This window comes from Myzus persicae, unplaced genomic scaffold (genome assembly GCF_001856785.1).
Source record: "Myzus persicae strain clone G006 unplaced genomic scaffold, MPER_G0061.0, whole genome shotgun sequence".
Classification (NCBI taxonomy): domain Eukaryota; kingdom Metazoa; phylum Arthropoda; class Insecta; order Hemiptera; family Aphididae; genus Myzus; species Myzus persicae.
Genome location: NW_019104078.1, coordinates 555,784 through 566,464, shown reverse-complemented (window position 1 = coordinate 566,464; position 10,681 = coordinate 555,784). Strand labels below are relative to the sequence as shown.

Below are 10,681 nucleotides of genomic sequence, written 5' to 3'. Positions count from 1 at the left end.
GATATTACAGTACCATTGTTCGGAACAACAGCCCTTTTTGTATTCCCGTCTTTTAGTAATCGATCGACACAAAGACAAAAACGCAGTCGTCGCGCCCATTTACACAACACTACAACAGCGTTATTAACTATATATGTTCTATGGCCCATTGGAGGTAGATATTCCAACTTCCAACCTCCCAGAGCATTTTCAACATCATCCCGCCCGCTTCCAGTGATGCAGCCAGGCCATCGGACCAGGCCTTCGTGCCATGACGGTTTCTACCGCGGTAAAATGTGTATATCCACTTGCGGCAACCCTGACCCTCCCGACGCATGCTGAAACCACGAGTTTGCGACTGCAACAACTCGACAGACGAGTGAGTATAGCGCTTATCGCTATTCATGCCCGCCATATTTGTTATTATTATTATTATTATTATTATTATTATTGTTATTATTTTTTTTTTATTGTTTTCGTAGGACGCGTTGCTGTATTAAAACAATATCGATATATTTTGTTGATTTGTTTTTTAAGTCGCATTTCAGGTGTCGAAAAATTATTAATTCAATTTAATTTCTTATTATTTAATTATAGGTATATATTATTATTAGGACATTATTACTATTTTATTATTATTATTATATTTTAATTCTACCGGTTTTCGGAATATTGCCGATTTTTAGAGTCGCGTCAAACAAAATCTGAGTATTATATGTGTTTTTGTGGAGGCAATGAAAGCAAACGGTTTTCTGATACAACATAATAATAATAGTATGAAGTATGTTCATCGCCAAAAGAACACATATATATATATATATATATATGTATATACTAGAGACACTAAACAGTTGAAGTCGGTTGGTTATAGCCTTATAGGATCCATGACGAATTAAAATAATTAAATTAATGAATAATTTAATTCGTCAGGACGAGAGCAAACAATAATTGTGTGACCGATAAACAGTTTTGACATAAAATTATATCCAAAACGATTTTTAGTAAACTATAGTTTGCTCTAGGTATCTCCACGAAAACGAAAGTGACAATGAAAACGCTCTTTCACAGTCATAGTAAAAACCGACGATGCAACCAAATTTTTGACACCCGACCCTATCCGGACCACTATTAAACATCTTCGATCGTATCGTGTACCGAACTCATAAGATTTTGTAGGCCCGCCATTTTCCTACGGCAAATCAAACTTGTTGCGGTTTAATGACAACTGCTGATAACCTGGGTTCATGCTGTTGATAACAGCTATGCTCGTAACCGGCATATACATAAACAACGCACAGCCGCCGTTTGGCGTCGGTGAACGCTGAGCGGGAAGGGAGTTGGCGAGACGCGAACAAGCGTCCTGCGTCATAGCCGTCAAACACACGCGCAGTACGCACTACTCAGTTTCGGTCGACAACTTGTCGATTTTCAGTATTGTTTTATTGTCATTTTTCAACGTACCGCTCTCGTTTGGCGTTTCATTTTTGAATAGTTCCCCTTGACGAGTGTTGGATCGACTGCACGGACGCTAATTTTTGTGGTCGTCATTTTTCAAGGTAACCGTCAACTGTATCACAGCGTCTGAGGTGAGTACCACACGATTGCCGCCGTTCGCCATTTAATGGATTTTTCTGCTACTGCACGAAAGCGTTCGATCTCCGTGGGTTACTAAGACTGGGTACATGGGAATGATGTCTTCGAACGTCAAGTTCAATATGTCGTATTCTGTAAAGATAAATATATTATTTAATTTTTTGAGTGCTGTTGGTGATGGAATTCTTGACAATCACCTCCTCCCAACCCTCCTGCGATCGTTGTGGCTCAATGTAGTTCATCCAGTTAGGGTACTATACTACTATCCACTACCCACTAACACCTTGTGGTCCTTGTTTTCTTGTTATTCACTAAATGTCCAAATAAAATATATTACCTACTGTTTGGGTAATATGATTTGTTGATTTCACTTGTTATTAATAACCACCTAGCCACACACTGAAGTAGTTGAATATCTTCAGCTATCTGTCATATTTTGTTTACGGTTTAATGGTACCTTTATATTCAACAATTACTGAAATATATTTCTAATGCCGTCAAATTATATTGTAACAGGTTATCAGAATAAGACTAAGTAGTAAAAATGGAAGGTAAAATACTTGACCAGGAAACCACTGCTGACTACAATTCAGCCAAAGAACCAATCCCTAATACAAAATCGAAGCGCAAATACGATATAATCATTTTTGGCGCTTCGGGATTCACTGGACAATTAGTTGTTATGGAAATGGGACATCTTTCTCAAACATACAATTTAACATGGGCAGTTGCTGGGCGTAACACTGATAAATTACAAAACGTACTGGATAAAATGTATAAAACTCTTGGTAAGTTACCTCATTTTACTAAAAAATTACTGCAAAATAATTATTAAATTTAGGTTCTGCTGATAACAGCTTTCATTTTTTAAGGAACGTTAAAAACCATTGTGTATATGTTTAAATCCTTAAATTTTAAAACAACAATGGTGTTTTTCGTTTCTATAAATGATGTTAAGCACTGTCTTCAATAATACAATTATTTTAATGTCCTAGCATATAACATTTTATTGTATTTCCTTTTTTTTTTTTTAATATAAAATAATTTATTTTTTAAAGAAAGATTGATGATGACCATAATAGATTAGAAATAACCATGGGTATTATATTATTTCTTATGTTTAGCATTTTTAATGTATTTATCAAATATTATATAGATGGTTATGAAGATAAAAAAGTTGATATTATTTATGCCGATGTAAAAGATATTAAAACTGTAATGAGAATGGCTCAAACAACTTCTGTGGTTATAAATTGTATTGGACCATTTTATATATATGGAGAAGTTGTAGTCAAATCTTGTGTCTTGACATCTACTCATTATGTAGATATATCTGATGAATCATTAGTAAGTGGTATAATATACATAGGTTGTTCAAATTTAGATTGATTGCTGTTTTTGTATTGGGATCCTAAAGAATCTATAAATTGTATTGTATTTTAAAAGCATGTTAAATATTTATTGAATCAAGTATATAGTATTTTTGTTGCAATATTGTATGGTTGAAAATTAACAAATATATAAATAAAACTGTGCTCAAAATACATTATTATTTCGATATTTATTAATTGTTTGTAATCAGTTTAGTAACACATTTGTAATTATAGTTTATGGAGAAAATGGCATATATGTATAATAGACAAGCTGAAGAAAACAATTCAATAATTGTTAGTGCTCTTGGTATTGAAAGTGTACCGGCTGACCTTGGTGTAGAATTTTTATACAACAATTTTAGTGGTATATTTACAGTTTAAAGACACTTTGGAAAAATAATGTAGTTGCCTTAGTTATTAATATTTTATTTTCAGGTCAATTGAAGAATGTTGACATGTACATGAATCTTTATAGCAGTTCATTCATGTTAACTTATGTAAGTAATACATTTTTATTTAAATTATAATAAGTAGTAAATTTGTTTTTTTATGATACACTGTCAACATTATTTTCATTTATAAAACCCAATAATTTACTAATATTCTCATGTTTTGAAATAATAATATTATTTTTTCCTTATGTTTTTAAGTTGATCTAATCATATAAAAACTAACTTTTAGTTTCATTAACCAAAATTTTATACCTACCTGCATTTTTTTTGTAATTAAAAAAGTGTAGGTTAGTATTTAATTGTATTGGATAAATATTTACACTTTTACAAGAAAAATTCTATAATGTAATATATTGGCATTTTTAATTCCAATACCTATTAAAAATTGTGATTGTATTTTAGAGTGCACTTATACATGAGGGTACTTGGATAAGTGGTATATTGCATTTTGCTACTGCAAAACAAAGATTGTACTACCGAAATCTGTTAGATGAGTTAATGGGAATAACTAGAGTAGAACCAAATATTTCCAAGTATGTACCTATTATTGTACAACATATTTGTGTTAAAATATTTTAAAACTAAATTATGAAAAATGTATTTTTTCTGGGTTTTGGTTGATCACCCAAGCACAATATTGGTTTCACTCATCAATAAATATAAAAATGAAGTGGGGCCCTAGATACAGTCAAATTCGCTTATAACGGTGCCGTATGTAACACTATTTTGGGTAAAACGGTTCCAAGCAATGTATTTGGTTAATTTTATATGTTATGTTGTAAGCGAATATGACTGTATACTTTTAACATTCAATTTGATGATAAATGAATCCACTCTAATGCTATGAATAACAAATTATTCTGAACGTACAATTTGCTCATTGTGCATATGTTATACAGAGACTCCACTCATGCAGATATTACGTCCTTTTAAAGAATCCAATTACGGTGGTTAATATAAGCTATCTAAAAGTATTCTTATAGAATAAAAAGAATTTGTGTTTCTACTTTGGAAACACTGCCACGGAAACATGGCAATCTGGCCACAAATATTTTGTTATCTTTGCATGATAATGATTATTGAATAATTAATTTAAACTAATAGATTTTTTATTTTAGGATATTGCATAGACAGCAAATCAGTATGCGAAATGATGCCAAACAATGGTGCTTGGCTTTTCCAGAACCGGATCAAGCTGTTGTTGCTCGATCAATTCACCATGCCAAAACTAAGGATAATTTACCTTATAATTTTGAAGTTCGAAACTATGTGGTTATGGGAGATTTGTTTTCGGCTATAATTGGTTTATTTGTGTTTGTTTTATTGTCAATCATGACTGCAATTGAACCTATTAGAATTCTCCTTGTTCGAGTAAGATAATCCAATTATTAGTAGAATCATATTAAAGTGATGTGACTGTGAAAGTGTGAACCTAGTATATTTCTGTGGTCTTAAAACACATAAATTGTGATTTTTTTATTTCTTAGCACATAATTATTATAAAATGTTTCCCAGAGGTTTATTAAAAAGAACACACATTAGCATTTTGATTGATCCATTTTGAATTGCAACAAAAAATATACTATTTTCATTTACCATGGTACTAGGATAAATGACAAAATAGAATTATTATTTTCTAATTTGATGTTCCTAATATATGAAAACAATATAATTTTAAGTATTAGAAAATTGTTTGATCAAATGCCATTCTCTTTGAATTAATTGGATTAGGCCAGTTTTATTATTTTTATTACTAACTAGTGATATTAATTAACACCTAAAATTATGTTAAATTTTAATTATAAGAAATATGATGTCCATCACCACAGTTAATAGTTAATACCATTAAGAATAATAAACATATTAAAATAATTGATCAATAAAAGTGGTACTATAGAACCTCATTTTACATATTAATAATTTATATTGAAATAAATTGAATGAATTTATTATTGTGGACACTGTTTTATTTTGTGTACTTAAGTTATTATGCATTAAAACTTGAGACTGAATAACTTTAATAAGTGGACAATTGCCTATGATTATACTTTTATTATTAGTAGTATTATAATGACTAATTGTAATTGATCAATATATTTTTATTAATTCATTATAATAATACTGCAATATCAACAATCGTAATAAGTAAAGTAATTAAGGTTTATTGAAGATTTTAGAGATTTTTTTTAATTTATCACATAAAATACTAAAGGCTATTCGATTTTTTTTTATAATATTTAAGCAAGAAATCAATTTTTATCTGTAATAGAAAAACTTGTTGCTGATATTATTGAAAACTTATTAATTTCCATGAGATTTCACATATTTCGTTTTTTTTTAAATGTATTTTTCTTTTTCCTTTTTGACTTTCTTGCCAGATAGAGGACAACCAACAGCTAACCATTTACTTCCTCGTGTTATGCATTGTCTTTACCAACTTATTGAAGTGGGTTGAGCATGAATTTTTGATTTTGTTCCTTGGCGAAATGAAATTTGTTTACCACAGGTTGATAAAAAGGTTTCCCAAAAATTTGGTGTTCTAATATTTTATAACTTTATAAAACATTTTCAATGAAAGAAGTAGATGATCTAAATTTAGAATTATTTGAATCCATTAAATCAATTATTTTGTGAAATTCTATTTCTATATATTTAATTTAGAAGCTGATTCCAAATTGTTGTTCTCATTATTAAAATAATTGTCTGTCTCTTCATTGTCATCTATTTAATTGTAGCTATTATATTCTATATCATTTTGTTGTTGTTGTTCCTTCTTATATATTGAGTTTTACAGCCGGATGTGTGATTTTACTTAAAGAGTGATAGAAAGATAATGGTAGTACCTTACTACCAAGTGCCAAAGTAGCCATTGCATGTCTACATTCAGCTATGACAGGAGGTAAAGCATCTGTAGCATAATTGCTGTGTAAAACATTTTTTATTTTGTGTCTACACACTACACTATATCTGTATGTCTATATTATATACTTGGTTAAAAATTATAAGTATCTAATTCAATAGTTTATTGGGTCCCTTTAATACTTATTAATAAATGTATAATCATAGGTAATTGTCCACTTATTATAGTTATTCAGTCTCAGGTTTTAACTCATAATAACTTAAATACACAAAATATAATAGTGTGTACTTTAATAAATTCATTAAAGTTACTTCAATATCAATTATTAATATGTATGTAAAATGAGGTCCTATAATACAATTTTTATTGATTAGTTATTTTAATATATTTATCCTTTTTAATGGTATTAACTGTATTTTTCTAACTATTTTTATTTTTGCAAAACAATTCATTTTTTTTTATTTTTGTTGGCTACTGTGGTGACAGGCATAATCTTTCTTATAATTCAAATTGAACATAACTATTTATTATTAATTAGTAGGGCTCGGATTTTGTAGCAAAATAAATCCTTAAAAAAGCATTTATCAAATTTAATTCTAAAAAACAAATTTCAATTACACATAAAATTAAATATTAAAAATGGAATTTAATACCATATATTTATCACGTTACTTTAATTAAAACTCTTACTAATAGGTACTAATATAATTTTAATTTTTAACTTTTGGCATTTTGACAATTATAGAGAGCACTATACCTCACTGATTGTTGATTGATATTTACCAGTCAACAAAAGTATTGGAACGTGCTTTAAAAATACGCAGGTATAATTCAAATAATTTTCACTTTCCTTGAGTCGTAAATACAACTATAGATAATTGTAGATAAAACTATTTTGGTATAATAACCATAGTTATTTTATCAGTCATACATTAATTACTTGTTTTTTCACTGGTTTTATAATTTCTGGTAATATTAATTTAGTCCAAGTATAATATATATAGAAATAAGTAAAATTTTCAAGAAAAATGTATAAAAATATAGAAAAAAGAATCAAATAGGGGAAAAAGCAATAAAAAGCAGGTTTTGTGGAAAAAAGAAAACAAAGTTTACTTCATTAAAATCGGAACGATTCAAAACGTATTTATATATAAGAATTATCTTTATATCATACTCCTCCCAAAAGAAGCATTTGCTACAAAATCCGAACCCTATTAATTAGTAAAAAAAATAGTAAAACTTGCCTGTATATCAAGCTTTCACAATTTTTTTTAGTGTTTCTAACAACTCAAGAAGTATTTGTTATTTTATAAAATTCACTAATTCACTTATCACAAATATCTTAACTTCAAATATTAGAAGGAATAATTTTCTTTACTTGCATTACTAATAAATAATGATATTAGTAAAAAAAGAAGTTGGTCAAACATTATATATTATTTTTAAAATAATTTTGTTTTCATATATTAGATATAAAAAATAATAAAATAATAATTCTATTGTACATTATGAATATCCTATTATTAAAATAATCATTTTATAATTGTAATGAAAACAATGTATTTTTGGTTCCAATTCAAAATGTACCAATTAGAATGGTGAATGCTGAATCAATGTGTGTTTCCCAGAAAAAAGTGACAGGCTAGTGTCATATGTTAGTATACCTTAAGACTAAGGCTTAAGTTGTAAACAAATAACCCTTTCTCTTTTAGTTTTTGTATTAATTTCAAAAATACTAATTTTAGACATTTTTTTTACTATTTTTACTTTATTTAGTAAAAATAATTTGCACATTTTTGGATTAATTGCGTATGTTAATTTTTACCACACCAAAATAGCTTTTAAATAAAAAATACATGGTATGATGTTTTTATGGCTTATCCAGCAAATGTGGAGTACATTACCTTTTGTTCAAAAAAGTTTTAATTTATTTTAAACGAAAAAACCCTTTCAAGGGGGTTTTCTTTATAATTACTATCATATGATGCTAGCAAGTGAGGAATAAACCTCCTCAGGCATTGTTATTCCACATACACTTTAAGTATATTATTTTAGTATTACCATTCCAAATAAATTGTTATTTTTGTTGATTGTGTATGGTATAATATCATAAATAACAATTAATATTAAGTACATTTAAAATAATGTAGTGTATACTATAATATTTTTTAGATAAATTGACTTTCATTAGAATTTCTTGCCCCATGCCTTAAAAACACTGATTATTAATAATATTATTTTGTAAAACCAATTATGTGTGTAATTTAAAAAATTTTAGTTTCCAAAATTGTTTTCATGTGGCCTTGCAACAAAAACTGGTCCAACTAAAAAAATAATGGAAAATGGACGCATGTCATTAACTTTGATTGGTCGTGGGACAACATCTGTCAATTATTCTAATGCTAATCTTAAGAAAATTTCACATAAAGATAATACCACTACAAGAAAAACTATTGTTCAAGTAATTTTTTTTTAATACTAGTTACTTATATATTTTTATTTATAAACCCATCTTTGGCATTTTTTTTTATATTTATAGGTCAATGCTAAAAATCCAGCTTATGGATTTACTAGTAAAGCTGTTGTCTTGGGAGCAATAACTATAATAAAAGATCATATTAATATTCCTAAAGGGTATAACGTTTTATTTATAAATAATATATTTTTAAATATTAAAATATTATGTTGTCTAGGGGTGTTTTAACACCAGCTGCTGCATTCCGTAATTCTCAATTTGTGAATCGTTTAATTAATCATGATGCCGCGGCTTTTGAAGTTGAGTCTGACTTGATTACTTACGGACAACAATCAACATCAGTTTAAATCTACTGTCACCTACTTAGTTGTTTTTAGTCTTTTGATATATGTTCAAGATTTATTCCATTATATTATATATCTTCGATAGTGTTTAAATTTAATTTTCTCTATTTTATATGTGATTTTTTACTTTATAAGTTTTAAGTAGCTCATTTGTCTAACAATAAGTACAATATTAAACGGTTTTAGTTACTTTATGTTTATAAACACTATCATAGGCAGTATTAGACCCTCTAGCAAAGAGGGTCAGAAAATATTTTAACTGTTTATATTATTAAATTAGTCCATATTTTTAGGCAAGTACTTAATAATTACTTTTAAAAAAAATAGCATATATTTATTTATTTAATTATCTCATAACTCCATGTGTCCTTTATCATCTGGATCATTGTCACCTAAATTATTTAGTACAATTAATTTGGTTGGCAGAAAAAAGTCCTCAAAAAAAATTAATTTTAAATGTGAAGACATGTACCTTTACTCTACTTTTAATTAGTAATTAATAATTCATATATTATTTTAGCCAATATAGGCAATTTTATATTCAAAGACTCAATTAATAAGAAACTTTTTCTTACCTATTTATTCAATGAAAATTTTCAAATATAAATAATTTTATGTCTGAATATGGTTTATGTTTCACTATTAATTGTATATAAAAAAACTTTGAATAGAAAAAAAAATGTTAACATAAATTTGAACTCATCTATACATAATATACATATTATAGTGTTCAGTTATAAGTAAAAAAACATCTTAGGTATTTCTACACTACATTTCTACAAAAATTTCACGTCATAATAATTTATGATATTATTTTCATTAAAATATATTATATTTTGTTATAGGTACATGTGTTCACATTTATAATTAATTTTTTTTCTGGGCTTTTTCCATGGTCTTATTTTCTGCGATTCATTATGTATGCTTGTGAACCAGTGTATGTTACAGCAACAAATTTTGTATTGAAAATACAATAAAAATAGACATTTTTAGAGTTAGAAAACTAAGATTCAAGGAACTTAACACAATTTGCCTTCTTTCCCCCCCCTCCACACTATAATACCGCCTATGATCACTATGTATTTTATTTCATACACTCACTTTTAAAAAATAATATACATGTAGTAGTATAGTATGACTGAAGTACCATTATGTATTTATATATCATAGTCTTTTTATAATTATTTATTATGTATAAATTATTTATGAACTGATATATTTTACCGAAAAATAAAATATTACATTACAGTTAAAAACATGACTATTCAATTATAAACAATAAGTACTTCCCACTTAGTGATTAATGTTGAGTTGCTTACATTATATTTTTATACTTGAATTTGGGTATCTAATATTTTGTAGAACTAATGAGTCTTGGCTGATGGCAATGTATAATTTTTTTTTAGAATAAAATATTAGGTGTTTGATCACCCAAAACCAGTATTTGGAAAGAACGTTGTCCATATTTGGTGAACGATACATGAACGTCACTAGTTTTTTTTCAAATTGAAAGTAAACATGAACGACGTTTCTATTTTAATACATTTAAAGAAGCTCAATCTATTTACCATTTAATACATACGAGTATATGTTAAAAATATATT

The 10,681-nt window shown here is 27.5% G+C and overlaps 1 protein-coding gene across 4 annotated transcripts; it reads left to right on the top strand.

The window, feature by feature from the left end:
- The first annotated feature begins 13 nt into the window (after positions 1 to 13).
- LOC111038416 (saccharopine dehydrogenase-like oxidoreductase) lies at positions 14 to 10,221 on the top strand. 4 transcript variants are annotated; one of them, XM_022321504.1, is made up of 10 exons: positions 14 to 358; positions 2,089 to 2,360; positions 2,729 to 2,919; positions 3,180 to 3,309; positions 3,381 to 3,442; positions 3,800 to 3,930; positions 4,516 to 4,768; positions 8,536 to 8,718; positions 8,797 to 8,891; positions 8,951 to 9,080. In XM_022321504.1, the coding sequence occupies exons 2-10, from the start codon at positions 2,117 to 2,119 to the stop codon at positions 9,078 to 9,080; spliced, it is 1,419 nt and encodes a 472-aa protein (XP_022177196.1). In that variant the 5' UTR covers positions 14 to 358; positions 2,089 to 2,116. The 4 variants fall into 4 exon arrangements, with proteins under 4 accessions (XP_022177196.1, XP_022177195.1, XP_022177194.1 ...); XM_022321503.1 differs by lacking the exon at positions 14 to 358 and adding an exon at positions 890 to 1,535; XM_022321502.1 differs by lacking the exon at positions 14 to 358 and adding an exon at positions 897 to 1,565 and having other exon boundaries at positions 8,951 to 10,221.
- The last annotated feature ends 460 nt before the right edge of the window (positions 10,222 to 10,681 follow it).